The 20,046-nt window shown below is 31.3% G+C and overlaps 2 protein-coding genes across 2 annotated transcripts in view; one reads left to right on the top strand and one right to left on the bottom strand.

Annotated features, from left to right (window-relative positions):
- LOC126844895 (alpha-tocopherol transfer protein-like) overlaps positions 1–17,382 on the top strand; it is a 34,441-nt gene extending 17,059 nt beyond the window's left edge. The window contains exons 2-7 of the mRNA XM_050583364.1: positions 3,416–3,516; positions 3,644–3,797; positions 6,007–6,200; positions 12,203–12,313; positions 16,029–16,179; positions 17,072–17,382. Of these exons, the coding sequence (XP_050439321.1) occupies positions 3,416–3,516; positions 3,644–3,797; positions 6,007–6,200; positions 12,203–12,313; positions 16,029–16,179; positions 17,072–17,109 (749 nt within the window). The 3' untranslated portion in view covers positions 17,110–17,382. The remainder of the gene's footprint in view (positions 1–3,415; positions 3,517–3,643; positions 3,798–6,006; positions 6,201–12,202; positions 12,314–16,028; positions 16,180–17,071) is intronic.
- The window catches only part of LOC126844894 (uncharacterized), a 136,663-nt gene that overhangs the window by 104,825 nt on the left and 11,792 nt on the right, over positions 1–20,046 (bottom strand). The gene's annotated exons all lie outside the window — the stretch shown is intronic.

Below are 20,046 nucleotides of genomic sequence, written 5' to 3'. Positions count from 1 at the left end.
TGAAAAAAAAAACGTGTATTTGAATAATTTGTTTGCGCTCGCGACATAATCTTTCATTAATATTCATACACGGAGTATTATCATTGTATTATTATTATTTTTTTAACTTGTCAGTCCCGCGTTATTGTGTTAACAAACCATAAATTAACAATACATCTAAACGATACTATAAACAACAATGAAAATGCAGGGTCATTTTTTCTGACTTAATTAATGTGAACCGTTGAATATAAAACAAAGCTTTTCCGACGAGACGCCAAGGAGTCTCTTTAAAACTACCTGTAAAGGAAAAAAACAACTATAAAAAAAAAAAAAAAATACCACTCCATAGATCCACTTCATCAATAAGCCCGTATATTTACAGCCGTTTATTTTGTATATGAAAAATACAATTTCTATAACATTGTGTATCCTGATTAGATATAGATTTTATGTAATTATAGCACAGTGTTCGACCAAGTGTCGAATTATATTGGCTGTCATAATATGCGAAACTTTACGGGTCAGGCCAAGTAGGCCCCGGCCATCAGTGACATATTTTGATTTATTTGCTAATGAAATACCTTTTATAATTATTACATATAACTATATATTATGTACAAGTTTATATAGGTTAATAATAATTGTACTTTTCGACTACAACAATTTCTTACGGCGTACAATAATTATTATGTTATGTGGTTTTCCCAAAATGTACCAATGACTTTGAAAGGTCACGCCGAGCAAATGAGTTTGTTCCAATTTCCAATAAGGTTATTCTTTAAGCTAAGTTAGATTACATAAAGGAAACGTTATTTGCTCGGAATTTGACCTGTATAGAGAAAAAAATATTATTATTAGCGGTTAAAAATGGCGATGATCGGTCTAATTAACACACGTACGATAAACAAGATTGTGTTCTACTCTTTACTGATTGTGAGTCGCGGATTGTTAAATTTTCTTATTTTATTGAGTTAATCAAACATAATTAAACTCAAACAGCAGCTGTTACTTGTGTTTTTGCCATCGGGAAATTCATCAAAACCTTGTTTGGATTCATTACTAATTTCTCTGTTTGATAAAAACATAATTTATCATGTAAATAAAAAAAGGCCAATAGTAAAATAACAAAGAGCAATTAAATTGTTTACATTGAATCGTGCTGTCAGTTAGAAAAAATAAAAATATGTAATTTTGTTTCACTCGTATATTTTAATAGCTTGATTGAGTTCAAAGCTAACAATAGATTATAGTATGAAACGAAAAATAACATGCGTGGATTTTAAAACACCAGCTAACAATACATAAAATTACCGCATAGTGTTTTCCTCCGCAACCGAAACAGCTCTAATTTCAATAGTAGTAAAAGGATATAACTGTTAAAGAAAAAAAAATACCGACCTACAACTGTTATTAACGGCTAGTCCCGGAAAACGTTCAATGATAAAAGAATAAACCAGGCTGTATATTATAGTCATACAGGTAATGTATGTGTAATACATGCATGATTTTGACAGTTGTTTGACAACAGTTCGTTACCATTCATTTTTTTTATAAATACAATATTATTCCAGTAAACGCCAATACAAAATCAAAAATCACGACCACTTTTTTTCTACAGTAACATTTTACGCGTTTCCACCTTTACGGCCTATTAAAAACCATTCAGTAAAGGTAGATGTGACTCTACTGCGCACGGTTTGGGTTCAAAGTGTCGTTGTAAAATATATTGTATTGTCTATAAAATATGTATCTAGCGTACAGGCGATAAAAAATCGTCGTTATATTTGGCGGAATGTCAAGATAATAAACAACCGTCACTACTCCTATTTTAATAAAACGAACAGTAAAAAAACATATCAATTACTGAAAACATTTAACGGACTACGTTAATATAACAATAACTTTCCACAAAATTATGGCTGTATAGAATTTAGTGGCTTTTTGATATATTTTATTATTTATTTCCGTTGTGTTATAGATTTTTTATTGAACTAAATTTAATTTACAATAGGCGTCATTTAATGCAAATCAAATTCGCTTATCTAATTGTAGTTTAATTTTAAAAAAATCGATAAGTTCAGTGGTGTCACAGCGATTTTGACATGCTTTTTACGCGACACAAATTATGTGCTTTTAAAAAAATATGTACATTTATTATTATAGCATGTTTTACGATTTTGACGATTACGGCCACGCGAGCAAAAGAAGGTCGTTTAACAATTTCTCGTACGGTTTTTACAATATTATTTAAAATAGTCTTAACCGCCTAAGACATTATCATTGAACGATATCTTTCTGTACCCTTTGGTCGTCCAACCGCAACTCCAATGTTTATCTATTGTCACATTAATTTTGCTATTTCTCTTATAATTTTGTTTCCTTGGAGATACAGAGCTGGACAGTAGAAACGTCTATCGTATCTTCGCGACTACCTTACACTGATTTATTTCCGCATATTGTCATCACTTCTCAATCGACTGTATGGGTTTTTTTATTTATTTTTTTAATTGATAATAAAAATAATGTATTCCTACCCATAAGAACTACCTGTTGTGCTACACGGTCGTTAAATAATTTTCAAGTCTAGCGAGTCTATTAACACACAAAACTTTCGTTTGCGCCTTCCTGCACTCGTTTTCGACTCGTTCAACCTAACTTTTTATGTTTCAATAGTTTCTGGTTTCCGGCAAATATATATATAGACGACAGCTTCTGTCGAAACTACAGTTTCGCAAGAATTTATACGCCGCGTGTAAAGGCGAGTGGGAAAAAAAATCGATATTAATTTTGAACTCCATTCGATTTCATATTATATTGACTATTGTGCTCGAACGGATACGAACAAACGACTACCGAACGCGCCGAATTCGATGAATTTTGATTTGGACTTCACCGATCCGGTATAATATTGCACCTATCCAATATTATGTGCGTTTGTCCGGCGGCAAATCTAATAATGTCAACAAACCCGTCCTTTTAGGATAGTGGAAAACATCAAAGAGAAGCCACTGAACTCGATATAATATACGAGACGAGTATTCAAATTGAAAAATGCAACCATTTTGTGTACCAATTTCGTAGAATGTAAAAATGTTCAAATATTGGGTTAGATCACCGTCGCATATCACAGACTATTTTCATATTATAGTCTGTGGTCATGTACTAAATAGAAACGTTAGGTTAGGTGATGATGTCATGATGATACCTCCGTCGTTTATTTTATAAATCCTAGAAAAAAATATTACATATCATGGACAAAACAATAACTGTTCACAAAATAGCAGCCTCCAACTAGGGGACATTTTCATAAGCAACCGAATATATAGGCAATACGCGTTCCATACGTTGAATTCAGTGAAACAAGCTTACAGAGCGCTTTTAACAATGTTAAATATTATATTTATATAACACGGGTATGAATATCTTTTTGCAGAAGAGAAAAACTTACACCTGCCGACGGACGAATCCACCGAGAATCTCTTGTTGGCCTTCTTGAGAGTCTGCAAGTTCTATCCGGAAAGCGCATTCAAAAGGGTATGTACTTGTAAAGTTGCGCATTGCTATGCGTTTTAATTGAAAGCCACCCATTTTGCTGGTCTTTGTGCACGTTGTTGATGTGTTTGTTTAACAAAACCACGTCGATTTTTTTTTTTAATTTCAGGTGAAGAATTTGTACAAATTGCGACAGAAAAACCCGAAATATTGCTCCGACCTAATACCCAGTTTGGAAAAGAACGTGTTCTCCCAAAACATTCTCACGGTTTTGCCGTCACGCGACCAACACGGCCGGCGGATATTGCTCACAGAAGTCGGACGTAAGTACAGTTATTGTCTAAGTCCACGGTGCTTCTCCTTCTCTCACCCACCCCCTGAACACAGCAACACCCTACAGCTACCCTTTTTTATATCCCCGGTAAATGAGTTTTTCAAAATTATATTTGACCAACGCAGTATGGAAAGTGCTTCACCCAATATCGCCAATGAGAAATGAATACGCCAACATACACTTATAAATACTGGTTTTTATGTAAATATCGTATGAACCTGTCGGTCATTTTGTTTTAAATAATACTGCGAATAGCTGGTAACATAGATTGACCAACAAGACATTAGTTGAATATTTTTTAGTGCTCACTTGTTTTCATCGTAGCGGCCGTTATGTAATTACTTATATGATGTTAAAATAATATGTTGACATCGACTCCTAAAACAAAACTAGGTACCTACTTAAGTATATGTACATGAAAACACCTTGTTCTTGCTCAAAAATTGACGTTCACGGATTACAATTTGATGATCCTCGAACAGGAAAAAACAATATTTATCATTCTATATACAGGGTATTAGACTTAACGTAAGACATTAACTTTCTTTGATATTATTTTTGTGATATTTTAATTTAGGATCATTTACAATATTAGGAAATATTTTTATCTTTTCTTGGTAAATTCCAGAGCTATGTCAATTTTTGAAACTTAAGTAATAACATACATTATATTTTATTACTTAATACAATTTTGACTTGTTCATAACCAATTTTAAATAGTTATTTTTAAACTTAATAAAGTTTAATACGACAGGAAGTTTAGTATTATTTTTATTATGCATTAGTCAACCGTACTTCACCTCCCATTATACATTTTAAACTTTAATAACACTAAAAGTAATTAATCCTTAAAACTGTTTATGTATAATATTTTCAGTAAACTATTTTTATTTCAAACAATTATATAAATTAACACTTATTATTTAAATTTCAAAAGCTGATAGCACTCAAGAAAGTATCAAAAATATATAATAAGGTAATATAATTATTAAAAATGTTTTCAAGGAGAAAAACTAGAAATTGTAATTATTTTTAAAAGAAATTTAATGTTTTACGCTAAGTTGATCATCCCGTTTGTGTCCTTATGACAGATGGGCCAGGCAAATTCAAATATAATTTAAATACTGCCTATCTCTGGCCTTAAAACTGGATAATTCTGTTGCCAGAATCCCAATTCGCTTACACGATTTAATGATCTAGTCGGTCATTGTCCACAGTGACCAGTCAAATAAAATATTATTTCCTAGTTAATTTAAATTAGAGTAACTTGTGGTTTTACTATAAAATTACCGGGAAACCCTATCCACAATAAAAAATTGTAAATTGTTATTTTCTATTAAAATAATACGTTATGCTCTATTAACTATTATAGATTCTATATTATTGTCCTGATTAGCCAACGATTCAGCATACCATCATTAAAATTAATTACCCCTTCGCCTCACTCGTTTGGTTCAATTAACGACTCCATTCATAATAGTTATGCTGTTGTGGATTTTGCCTTACATTTCGTTCATTAGCATGTACACGCGTGAATATTGATAGTATAACGCCTTTCGTTGAAGTCACAGATTTAAATTTTATTGATTACAATAACAGTAACAATATTAACATTATTACTATGCACTTTTTTTGCGTCCCTTGGGCTCACAAAACATTATAATAACAACAAAAGAACTACAAGATACCATTTGAATCCTTTAGTTCTATTTTTTTTTTTTTTTTTAACTAATAACGTTTAAATATTATTTTTACCACTAAAGTTCCCGGCAGCGGTTTACTCGTATAAATGTTTTGCCAATTACTGTTTTCGACATAATCCTCTTTAACCTTTTTTTCCTCCACACTCTGTTAATATTTATTTGGGCGACACCCAATAATACACTTTACGGATTCATTATCATATATATATATATATATATATATATGATCTTTTCTCACGCTTAACCCTTACAGACCGAAGCCACACGATCGTGAGGGTACGCTCAATACTTTTTTATAACACCATTGAAAACGAATGCTCACGATCGTACAATTTACTATACAGCATAAGAGCAAAAAAAAATCTAAAAAATTTAAAAAAAATGTCTTGGTCTATAAGAGTTCTGGTATGTTTACAAAGTGCTTCGCTGAACACTCACTTGCTCTCTAATCACCTTTCTGAGAAAATTGCAAATAAAAGTTTATCTGGTTTGCAGAGAGGTGGAAAGTAAAGAACTGCACGCTAACCGAGATCTTCAGGGGCGTCGAATTGGTAATAGAGGCTGCAATTTTGGAACCCAGAACGCAAGTATCCGGTACGGCGCTCATTATCGACTTTGCCGGACTGACCGTAAACCACGTGTGGCAGTTCACTCCTAATTTCGCCAAACTAGTCTTGGACTGGATACAGGTAAGCGACCGATCGACAGACTTTTAACTAGCGAAACTAGTATAGTATAACATGTTTATATATTTATTTATTTAACGCCGTAACGGAAATTTCGTAATGGAATACATGTAGGTAGTTAACTAATGCAAACAACTGAATTTAAGTGGCCTAAAAGTATGATTTTCTAAGAAGATAAAACATTCTATGGAGAGAGTTGTACATGTAAAATATGGAGCGATTTTTCATAAGGTAGGCTGGAACACGGATTGAGACTAAGGAGAGTAAGTCAAGAGCATTATATAGAGCCATTAAGCAAGGTCCAAGGAGAAACTAAAATAAGCATCAGTCTCAACACGGCGTGGTGAGGCTAAAGTAGAAATGTCTAAAGAATAACGAATAATGGAATAATAGTGAAGAGGGGCGCAATCTTAAGAGTAAAAGCACTATAAGACAGACAATTATTTTACACTCGCTCAACGGTTCCATGGCACTGCAACAAAGGAAAATTGAGCGCAAGAGAATAATTAAGCTTCTAGATATATTTTGATATTTTTCCAATATTAAACATATATTTTATATCCAGCGCCACGGACTTGGAGCAAGATATGTATGTATATGAAGTATATACATAAAATTACTTTCTTTACTTCAATATTGAACAACTACATAATAATAATTATGTAAAATATTATTATTACCCGATGTTGTCGCACGTTGCTGTCGACCGGCGCCATAAAGATTAGGTGACTACAACACGGATTAGTCATGATATGACGCCCCACAAATTTCAAAAATGATAAGCACATCAGCTATAGAACGATGTAGTAACGTAAAACGATTGTGTTGGATCTATTGGAAAACTATTGATTGTCTGTTGATCAATTTTATTAGCTATTCGCGCTCTCTGGCCGGAGCTTTTAATCTTTGTCTGCGCCAAATTTTCCCGTGCTCAATTTTCTATGTTCAGGTAACGTAACAGTATCGCTCAATACAGAGTTGACAACTATCCAAAAATACAGGTGCCATACGGCCACACCATACTTCAAAATAGAACGGTCCAAAGAGAAATAATGAGACGGAGACGTGTTATGGATGTGAAGAAACTATAGAGTAAAAGCCCAAAATGTTGAGCGCTCTATTTACTGGAAAGGTAATGTGCTGATCAAAAGAACAAGATGGAATGAGATATAAAATCCTAGATCATTAACGGAGAAAACACGTTGAACTAGTCATTAAGGAAATAAAAATGGTAGACAAAAGCAAAACTCCTGTTAAAAAACATAATAATATGACATTTATCGAGGTTGAAAGTGAATTCAACACAGTGAACCTAATAACTGCAAAAAGATTCAAGTTCAGATTGCAAACCAGGCAGTCTGCGGGGGAGTAAATTTTCTTGTCTAATTTAACATCATCAGTAATTATAAGTACTTTATGGATCGTGAGAGTTAATTGCTTAGAGAATTGATGAAAAGGACAAAAGGGAGCAGACTGAGATACTAAGACCAGAAACTATACATTACGAACATCAAAAAATTCCATATTTTTTATACTTACAAATTAATTGTAAATATATGAAGGGCACAGGAGAAAAACGGTAGTTGTCACATTATGAATGTTTTTTTTTTCAATTTATGCCAATAATTGTTTTTATTTATGTCAATAGATTGTTTAAATAAATACATTTATTGTTAAAGTGGTATTTAATGTGATTTTTTTTTTGTTCTTGTGTAAGAGGTAGAGGAATTCACGAACTTTGTTTTTGCTATACTCTAAAATGTTCATAATGTGACAACTACCGTTTTTCCCCTGTACCCTTCATATATATACACGAGACTACTTTGTTTAAATTCTACGCTATTTTACTAAACAATAGTACTAGTTTTTAGACACTATACTATAAATATAATACATGACAAAAATACTATAATTATGCTTTATGTTTGAAATGGATATAGTGGTGGTGCTGGTTAGTAAAGAGTTAGATATCGCGCCAAATCATACCTTATTTTGCATTTAGAATTTTGTTTGTACTAGACGCCCACCAAAACACACTGTATACGACTAATTCGTATGGAAAAAAATGTATTAATTTGTTTTCATTATTTTCAGTCTGATAATAATTATATCTCTGATTACGTTTAAACTCATCAAAATTATCTAAAAATATAAAACTAATAATTTTATTAAATAAAAATATATTTTATTAAACAAAAAAAACATTTCTCAATAGACCTAACACCTGAAAGATAGATTACAAGGCAATTAGTAATTATCATCAACAAAAGGATTAGGTATGTAAAAATGCATTAAGGTTTTTTATTAGGAATTCATTTACTCTCTTTATCCAACATAATAAATCAGGGACAGGATAGTTGTGTGCTTTAATTTAAGAAAGAGTTACATATTTTTAATTCATATCTACGCACAAACTTATTTTTGCTTTGGTCTCTAATGAGATACCAAACCTTAATTTCCATTTTGATATTATTCCTAAACTTACAAAAAGATGATGTGTATATATCGTGTAGTATATGTTTTGTTTATAGTACTTATATCTTATCTACTATTATTAGTTGTTACCGTTCCGTTTTGTTAAATATTATTGTGTTTCACTGTACTTTATTATCCACGAGGCATAAGCAAATAAATAAATAATACTAAGTATATTATGAATGAAGTCTTATCTCTTGTCCGGTGACGGTTTTTAGATTTATCTTAAGACTAATATTTTTCGCTCTGAATATGTGCAAATTTGACTATTATAATTTTGTCGATATTTAGGTAAGTTGTTGTCAGTGTTCCAAATTAGTAGAAGGGTCATATTTTTGTTTACACTGTAAGCGTCTTTAATTTGAAGATCTAGAGAGTGAAATGTGACATGAAAATTGTTAAAGACATGGAAAATTGTTTGATAAAATAACAAATTAACGTGGTAGGGGGTCCAGGCAGAGAGGCAGGTGATTTGATCTAAAGCAACAAAATCCTAAACACACCTGCGAGGGCCTGTTTTATTTTAATCAATTTCATGAGCCTACCCTGTCGTCCATTCGTGCCCGCCCTATTCTCTAATAACCTCTCCGGTCTTATTACTAATTAAGTATACATTCCGGTTTGTGCTCCCCGCTATTGGCATTTTCTCTAAACTACCAGTTATCTGTACAGAGCGGCTTATGTTGCTTTGACAGTTTTGCATAGAAATCGTGTAAGTTGGTACTCAAGCCGGCGTTGTGTAAGAGAAATGATTAATATAGATAATGAACAGTTCAATCAACAACTATATAGCTGTTCTATTTATATGATTTGCTAGAAATCACTCGACTCCGCTAGTCAATATTAAACCAACAAAACAATGTTAGTAAACTTATTAATGTGGTTGTTATTTCAAAGGTGATTTGTTTCACTGTTGTTTTGGCTACGACTTGGTCCACGGTGGTGTCAATAACTGTAAAATGCAATATTGATCATTTTCCCAATAAGAATCGTCGGCGGTGATCCGTTAAACCACAAGGAACATTTTATACTTACTGTTAAGATCCCGGCGCTTTTCAGCCGTTAGGCCCGTCTGTCTGTGGTCGTCATTATTAAATAAAAAAAAGATTTCGCGATATAACGGGGTAATCAACGATATTAATACCGTCCGCGTCGTTTTTTTCGTTTAGAATGTGTTTATATTTATTATTAAGCCGATAAGACCGTAAAAATTAATGGTTCCAAGTGAGACGAATAAAAACAACCGATGCGATTTTCTTGCCGCTAAATAAATAATAATATTAATTGCCCAACTGCGTCCGAGGCGTTCAGTGCAGTCCGGCTTAGACGGACACAATTGTTAGGAATTAAAATAAAAATAAAATCTAAAATAAAAAAAACATGTCCTAGAACCATAAAAAAGACTATACAATGCACGAAAACGCTACCATCAAACCCAAACAAGTCCGACGTCGGTAAGAGTAATTAAAAGAAAAACTTTATGTAGAGTTTTTATCTTTTTTATTGCGAAAAAGAAAACGCTCAACCCATATATTAATTTTCTTCTATTACCTTAACTGCAGCTCAATGCTGGTTTAAAACAGCAGTACGTCTGAAAACTGGTAAATTTAGGTCGGCCCTGTACGATTTTCATATACCTATTGGACATAAGTACAGAGTGTCTTTATTAAATATAAATTATCAACATTGAACGACGAGAACTGAGAAAAGGCTTTACGATAAAATATATAAATTAAAAATAATAAAAGTCATGATGAATAACCTCAAAGGTGTTTTTATAGGGTTTATTTTTTACACACGAAATAATAAATAATGTGTCTATAGTCTATACAAAGGGCAAAGGTCAATAGATAGCTTTAATAATGCTAATGTGCCAGATCAAAGGTACATAAAAAACAATAAAAAAAACGTTATTCGTTACTGATTTATGTATATTGACCTGAATAATGTGCGATACGGACATAGAATTAAACTTTATCGAAAACCTAATTGGCTTTTTAGGTCAGTCGTATGTTATCATAATATATTATCAATTATTATTTTTACTTAAGTGCATGAAAAATAATTAATCTAGGGAAAAAATAGTTTGCAATCTATGTAAAATATAATTCTATTAATTATCATATATATTGATTTAAAGAGATGTAGATGAGTGATTAAATTGTAATTTTTACAATACCTGTTTTGTGCTTCAAGACTCATTGTACCTAAATGTGGTATTTTATACTAATATCCACAACTAACAAAAACTTGCACAGTATTAAAAAAAAAACTAAATATGAACAAAATGCTGTCGGGTCTATTGTTGACTGTGGTCACTAGTTTGGAATACAAAAAAACACTATGTAAATAACTACAAGTTGTGTTATAAAAAGTACTAGTTAAGCAAAACACAAAGAATAGCCAAATAATAATTTGACAAAAAAGTATGTAACTTGAACAGTAATCATTTATACTTAATAATAAATTATTTACCTATATTAAGTGATTCTAATAAAGAAAATAATACATTTGTACATACTGAACGGTTTAAGACGGAAAATAATTGAAAATAAAATCTAATACACCAACAACTACAATTCTCAAATTTGGTGTAATTTATCAAAAAAAGTTTATTTATAAAAACAATATTAGTATAGTAAACATGTTAGGATTAAGTCTTAGCCGATGTACAATCTGTGTTACACTTGTTTAACCTCTAACGATTTCACATAAAAATTGCATATTAATTAGTGGAAATAACAATAAATATAGTAGTCCGAACTCCGAACATAGGTTCTAAAATTATTTGCTAACAGTTAACCAATATAGACATGCGTTAATTGGAACTTTTGATTGATTGGCATTTTTTTTTATAAATAAAAGCTAAAAAAGTTCACAGATTTTAAATTTAAAGTTTAGGAATACAGGGGTATTTAAAAAAAACACAATTTTTTTATTAGGTTTGGTCATTGTTTGCAAATACCCATTTTTGGATTGTCAAATTCATAAATCTCTTTCAACGCACACAATATCATCGCACAACCGTTATATACAGTAGTAATAATATTAAGCGGTATGCTTATCCTAAAGTCTTACAAAAGTTTGTTTTTGTATAAGAAAACACACGGTTAAGATTGGCATGTTTTATTTGCATATTTTTATATTGACAAAACTTTATCTCTTATAATACTTTTGAAAAAAGTGAAGAACTAAAGAAAATAATTCAGATCAGACAGTGTAAAAGAAGTGTATTCTAATTTTAGACGTGTTTTCGACCCGTCAAATATAAATCATTTCCTTAAAGTTTTTTCCATCTAGTGTACGGTCTACAATAAACTAACTGAATTAAATTTTTTAAATCAAATAAACACCACAAACTTATGGCAATGTCATTGACAGGTATATCACTTGGACGCAGAAAATATACCTATCTATATACTTTGCTAAAACACACTAATTTTGTTTTATATATTAAAAATGGGTACAAATCATGTAAACGTTACCGTGTTTATATACTTATATAATTTTGTTTTGTTGAATTATTATAGTATTGTATGCCGGCGAGGTTGAAAGAAGTCCATGTCATCAATCAACCGTACATATTCAACATGATATTCGCAATGTTCAAGCCTTTCATGCAAGAGAAACTCAGGAATCGAGTAAGTTATTCATACAAACTACATAATATCGAACTAACTACTAAGTCTCTCTGAACTTGATCCTTCTACTTAAAGTCAAGACTTACGCATTGGCAATTTTCGATACCAACTTTATGTAAACTGACGGCACCTTCAAAACGTTGAACTTTTCTCGTTTTATCTTCTCTTGTTTCTCATCATCTTATGATTTTTATTCACTTGTTTACTGTTTGTCTTTGTGGTATTGCCCATGCGTTTTAAAGTTTTAATTAATGTTTACATTGAATCTCATTCGAGAAAGGGAAACGCGGATGATCAACTATATCCTCTTGTTTAATTTGTCAACAATGTTGACAGAATAGTAAATATATTATAATGTAAATCTAAAACGTCGATAACTCTAAATGATGTTGTAGACTTGTTTTTAAACTCTTTTAAGGAATAAATAATAATATTTTAAAAAATGTATTTTAACAAAAATGTCCTATAAGAAACTTCTGAATAAATTATTAGACATTCTCTTAGTTCAACAAAACGATTAAGATTCTTAGAGTATGAATACGACTTAACGAAAATAAGCGTTGTAACTAAATTCATATTTGTATGGACTTTGATTTATTTTCAGTTTTCAAAATCTTATTTTCGCGTTGTAGAATAATAAATGTATACTAGAATGTAAAACACCCAGATTTTTGTTCATTGTGTAAACAATCTACAAAATGTATTGATAGGTACAGTAGATTCTGTACATTCGATGTTTTTTTATATTTTTTCCTGTGACTTGACCCGCTATAATATCTTACAAACAGCTGAGCCAATTCCTTCGAGTAACGCTAGTCAGTAGATCGGAAATCCTACCTAAAAGTTACTTTATTTTGCCAAACGTGTAAAACGTTCACCCTTTTTCTAAATCGAAAAAAAAACACAAAAAGTTAACATGTTTTTCAACTTTTAAAGTAAGACGGTCTTTAACTTTTTTTAAATTAAAACTTTGTATGGAATATTTATTATATAGTACTATTAATATTCGTTGACAAATAAAACAATGATCGAAGACCCTTTCCTCAGAAGAGACGAAACCTTATTGTTTATTTCTCTTTTCAAACAGAGTATCAGGACTTAAGATTTTTAAATTAGTGTGTAGGTATTTCTAGTCTGCGGCTACAATATGTACAATTTTTTGAAAATCTATAGTCAACCTTATATTATAAATTAGATAAATTTCTACCAGACAATGGACAGCACTGAAGGTGCAGATGAGCCAGCAAAACTTGAGGGCCAACATTAAGAAGTTAATTAAAGTTACTTAAAGTACTTGCCTGCAAGTTTCTTCAAATGAATTCCAATCAAAGTCGATCAAAATGAAGGGATCTGACCAAGGGTTTATATTATAGTTTAGAAATTAGAATAACGTTCAGTTTATAACGTCCTTGCTATATTAAACCCGTGCTCGGGATGTAACATTGATTAATATTGCATTAGTATCGTATTACGAATAGTGTGTAAACATCATATAGAAATACTACAACAAGCTTATAACAAAAATAGTATAAAGCTATTGTAACTTGATAACTTCATTTGACAGATGACGCGTGTGCAAGATATATTACTAACGTCATTTTGCCATAAACACAAAAGCACAAACTCAGGGATGCCACATCACCCATTCAAGGGTTTATTTATTAAGAAGTAAATTATTAAAATTTGTTCACAAAAGAATCAGTTCATTTAAAACTATACAGGGCGACTTATTAAATATAAGACACTGATTTTCTCTTAAAATAATTGCAGTTTTATAGGTTTTTTTTTTTTAAAACACTAGTTAATATGGTTTTACAGTATTAGACAATATTCAAATATTATTTTTTCCCACAGCACTATCAATTTTTCAAACTTAAATGGCAACGTGTACATTTTTTTAAACCACTAAAGTTTACGGAAGGTTGAGTGCGGTAGAGTAATGTGCACAGATAAAAATAATACTCTTCCCTTCTTTCCATTCTAAATTCTAGTATTTAATGACTTTAATAGTATTTATCCAAAACTGGTTATCAACCAGTCAAAATTTCCAGTAAACTATTATTTATTTAAAAAGTTAATTAAATACACACATTACAATTTTAGTTTTCAAACCTAATAGCGCTCTAGGAAATACAAAATAGGTAAATAGTAGGTAGTTTTATAATTATGTACAATAATATTAATAAGAAAGTTTTCAAAAAGAAAAACTATAAAGTGTGTTTTAAAAAAAGTATAATTTGTGTTTTCTCCTTAATGAAAATACGTCTGTAAAATAACTTTTTTTCTATTTGTTAACCGCTTCTCTCTCAATATTTACTATTCAGAATGACTAGATTAGAGAAACAAATTCATAAGTTTCAGCCCGTAGGTTGAATGTTGTCTGAGCAATTTTTTTTTTAAACAAAACCATTTTTCAGTGGGTTATCGTTGTACACAAACATAATTAATATTTTTAAAAATATTATTTTATCACATTCCCTCGATGCACCAGCGCTGAGAAAATATAAACAATCGGTATTTTACAAGTGTATATCTGTGTGTTCAAATTAAATATGCTATAATTAAATAAGAGTATTAATTTATTTTTATAAAGAGACTTGTACAAACTGGTCGGGCTGTATTTAAACCTCGCCGAGCTCTCCTCCTCTTTAATTAATACGCCTACGGATTAGTCGAAATTAATCATTTGCGTTGTATTTGTCGATTACTGTACAAATCGGTTAACCGTCATCAAATAAACTCGGGGTCGATCTATTGTTAGATGAATTTTCGAAACGAAATAACACATCATTTCGACGGTGTTTTTTTTATTTTTTTTTTTAATAGGAACTTAAAACACCTGTTGGTGGCGTTCGTGCCGGACGACTAGTTTATGGCATCACGTTTGGTCGGTGATTTTCACGGAAAACCATAGCATAGGCGAGCCGTGCAAAACGGTTTTGAGTCACGCGGTTTAGGTTGCCCACACACACACATTCAGGGTTTGTCATAAAAGCAGCTCCGAGCTAATATACATAAAACTATACGGCTGCGTTTTATTTGGCGAAAACCGGCAAACGGCTTCCCAGATAGATCCCGGACGCGGTGTACGGGGCACGGCGGGATAAAGCGACGGCGCCGCCCCGAGCAAACGGATTGTAAATAATTAATTAAACTCGAGTTCCATCGATTTGTTTATCTTTTCTTATTCGTCTTTTTCTCTAATCCTGGCTCGAACCAACGCACTGAAGGAGAAGACACCGATCTCACAAGGCGAATCTTTTGATTTAATAATAATTGAACCTCTGGTATCGGCAATCCCAAAAGTCACCATTTTAGCCAAAATCTTTTCTTTTTTGGTTGTTTATGATTCTACACGTAGACATACATTTTCTAACGTTTTAATTTGGGGATTTGCCGTTTACAATAAAAACACCATAAGTCCCGTCTTATGGGATTTCTAAATCAATGCTTCGACCCCCCCCCCCTCGAGTCTAGCCAATAATTCAAGTTCAAATTTCTGTTAATGAAACAAAATAAAAAATTTGCTCTGTCGTGTAAACCATCACGGTTATGTGCCTTATAAAATAAATGATGTGTTGTCAAACAGTTTCTTCCCCCTATCTGTGTTGGCCGATGAAGTTTTTCACTTGTCCTGTAAAATTTAGATTTTGTCACCAGCTAATATGTTTCTGAAATAACCGATTCAATTATTGATTTTATATTTTATTTCTAGATGTTTTTGCACGGTTACGATCACTCTTCCTTACTGGAGTATCTGGACGCTAAATGTTTGCCAGCCAAGTACGGCGGGCTTATGGACATCGAAACAGACCAAAGTCTAGACCTATGGCAATTACTCTGCCACTACAACGATAACTACAAAGGTAACGTCTCAAGCATTTTTTTTTTTGTTATTATCCAAGACCCACTTTGAGAGATGTCCTTAACGTCCACTTGATACGGTAGTTCTCATATTATTTATCACTCCCCAAGTCGCCATTAACATACCATTCTCAATTAACTCTAACAATCTAGTTCCAGCCTTTGCCCTTCCTGTTTTACTATTCAATTGCATTGTGTTCTCTGTCGTTTTCTAGTATTTCTACTCCTACGTGACTTCTTCGACAATCATTTCTCGTCTTGATCTCGTTCAGTCGCTGCGATACAGGCCACTTAAATCTTTTAAGTTCCACTACACTACTCTCTCTTCTTATTACCTACTCATAAGTCTGATTAAACAACATCCCGAAAACTTAACCGTATATTTAACACGATTGTTATTTTTCTACGACAATACACATTTGACACTTAGGTAGCTTAAGTTTTTACGACCATAACTTTTACTTGTAATCATTTATATCGCTCTTGTCTCTCTCGAGACTACAGAACTGATGTACTTCCTTTATTAACACATTCAGTAAAAAAGCTACCAATTTTTGTAAATTGTATTTTAAAGTGAAATCACATCTGGTATGTGTCTGCCGACACTGTAGTCTATGGGCAGAGTACTTTAATGTCATTTTCCTCTTTCTGTTTTATTTCGCTTATCACCGTCATAATTAGTTAAAACAGCCCTAAAGGTACAGCAGCTCTCAAGTCACGGTTTTAGGCGCAAACTTTTAACAGCCGTGTACAAACAAACTTGTTTTTAGCGGTGCAGTTGTCTTCTGAAAAAAACTACATTAATTTAGTAAAAGATGATGATACCAAAAATATAATTATTACTGTTAACCAACTATAAGTGTAATGGTTTTAACTTTGTTTGTTTTGTTGCAGTGACAAACGAATATGGCTACAAAAAGAAGAACAAATAGACAACAATCGAACCGAACGATCATGCCGTGAAAACCTTACAAGACATTGTGTTTAACTATCCACTACATTATAATTATTATTATATTTTACCTTAGCTCGACCTATTGGCCGGACGCTATTATTTCGTATAAACACTCAACTATTTTTATTAATGCTTTTACGCTATTTAAAGTTATAATTTGTTATTGGTTATTATTATTATTATTATTATTATTATTATTATTATTACTCAAAATAAACATCATATTAGTACTTAAGCGTGACAATACAAATGAGGTGTTTTCATTTTTGCATATATTACCATTTTGGGTAAACACTTGGAAAATCTCTTAAGCACAGCTCAACGACTTATTTATTGATTTAGTTTGTTAGACAAACGCAACCACATTCAATTTATTCTAAGGAAAACAATTCACTTCTGTGTTGTTTAGGTGTTCCGTCAAACGTTTTGACGCATCACTCTATATTGGTATTAAATTAATGCGCTGACAGCTACTTTTATTGTTTTTTTTTCTACGAAGACGGTATATTATAATATTGTCACCGTAAAATGATTTATACAACTCTGCGAGTCACTTGAATATTATACCTCTAGAATCTGACGCACGAAATTCGCTAGCAATAAAGACAACAGAGACGAGCACTTAAAAGTTATTACGTCAACAGAAATATATTTTAAGACAAATGTTTATTTTAAAGTATATGAAATATTTAATTTTTTTTTTTTTGTGTATGCATATCTGTGTGTACCGAACGAAACACGTCAAGAAAGAAAAACATTACCAATTGGAATTATTTTTTTTAAAAAACAAGAAATATTCATATCTGCATTCTGCACGCTCAGGCTTGGGTATAGATAATACCAAAGGTAAACCAGATGCGCCGAACATTGAATAGGTACCTAATGTGGGATAACATATTTTTTCGCCAACTAAAGACGACAGCTAAATATCGCTTTGAATTGAAACTTTATCTTCAGTAAATAGTTTTATTAAAAATTTGCTACTACTATCACTGGATTATTGGAAAATGCTATAAAACAAAATTCAGGTATTTTTTTTTCTATTACAAAAAATGATCAAACTAGTCAAAATTAACATTTAAAATTTAATTTGGAACTAATTCGACTATTTTTGTTTTAAAAAGTTATAGAACGCCGTTATTTTATGATGAAAAATATATACATTTTTCGGGTGTTTTCCACGATTTTGAAGGGGAAGGAGTGAACTTTATAATTTTATGGCCACAAAATAATACCTTATAAGTACGATTTCTGAACAAGAAGAAATGTGATCAACGGTTTTGGAGATAAGTGCAGACAAAAAAAAAAATTAAATAAAAACTTATCATTGTAAAAAAAAAACACCTTAGCTCCACGTCGAATATAATAATGAAAATAAAGTGACAGTTGTATATATTTTTTTATTATTGAGACTATTTAATTTAAGTCATAACTGTTAGTATTAACAATGATGGTTACCATTTATCATGCTTATGCATAAAAAAACCGCTTTACTACACTCATAACGATTTAATAAAAATAAAAAATTCTCTGTAAACAAATTCATACCTTTCATACCTTTACAGTAGAAATATTAAACATTACATTACAAAATACAAACAATTGGAAACCCGATGGTAGGAAAATATAAAAGTAAAATAAAACAGGCGCTAACCGACGGTCATAGGATTTACGATCCCAGGTAATGATGATAATTAAAATTGCGTCAAAATGGCCAATTAATACATTATATGTAATATAATATCTACCTCGAAAACCCATTTGGCCTTTGACGCACATCTAAAGGCTATATTAAAAAAATTATTCCTGCTGGTGTTTCTCGCTGATTTTATTTATTACACAATATACTTGCATATTACATTAAATATAAATTCAACTAAGCAGATTACTGAAAACTTTTCTAACACTATACTGTGACTCAGTAAGCTTAAGCTGTTTAACACCTAACAATTAATTATTATGTGGGCATTATAATCTATACTATAGTTTAGTATATTATGGGTAAATCCTAAGTCCGCAAATTCGAAAAATACTATTACTTATTTTTTATATTAATTAGGACTTACCTGTCACTAATCTTAAATCAGCACACTCAGACAGACTTATAATTAATTTACAAATTTTACCGGATTTATGATTAATGATAATTGTTTTAGAAGGGATGTTTCGGTATAAGGTCTAAAAATGATTTCTTTCAATAACATGTTGGTGAATGTGTAAATTTGTTTTACTCTTGGCTGTAGTTATATTTCAGTTTTAAAATTGATCAATATTTAGCATCTCTAATTACCTATAAGTATCTCTAAAGTATGTATTATAATACATTTTTTTTTTAATTAGCTCTCGATTCAAACCTAATTATTTTATAGATTAACTGACTATTTTGGTCATTGAGATAATTCGATTTAGGATATTATATTTTATAAAATATTTGTGCTTTCGTAGTTAATTTTTCTCTAATTTCAATTGCTCTTTTAACTTATTCAAACATATTTTCAATCCTTTCTTTCTTGTAGAGTTTTCGGTCAAAATAACTAATAAATGTATGTCCTAAGCTAACCAAAACTGTACTGACTTCACTATGTAATAGCACAATAAATAACTTCTAATATGCATCATTTTTTCACCTGAAATAGTAGCGGTAATAGAAGCTGAACAACGTTAGATTACGTAACTCTTTCGGTTAGTCATAAAAATTTAAATGTTTATCATTATATTCATATGCTTCAGGCTGCCTTGAGATTGTGCCATAATACTGGTTTTAGTTGTATATAGATTCCTCTAGGTTTCTACCTCCAATATGCAAAGAACATTAAAACAAAACTTTTATACCTAACTTTATATTTAGGGATATTTGATTATAACAAGTAAATAACTTAACTTACTAGGAAATGTATAGTAAAATAATAGTATA

The sequence above is a fragment of the Adelges cooleyi genome, unplaced genomic scaffold (genome assembly GCF_023614345.1).
Source record: "Adelges cooleyi isolate 19-005CV unplaced genomic scaffold, UGA_ACOO_1.1 ACOO_flye_CR_arks_rails_tigmint_CR_PRNA_651, whole genome shotgun sequence".
NCBI lineage: Eukaryota > Metazoa > Arthropoda > Insecta > Hemiptera > Adelgidae > Adelges > Adelges cooleyi.
This window is presented reverse-complemented; position numbering and strand designations above follow the sequence as displayed.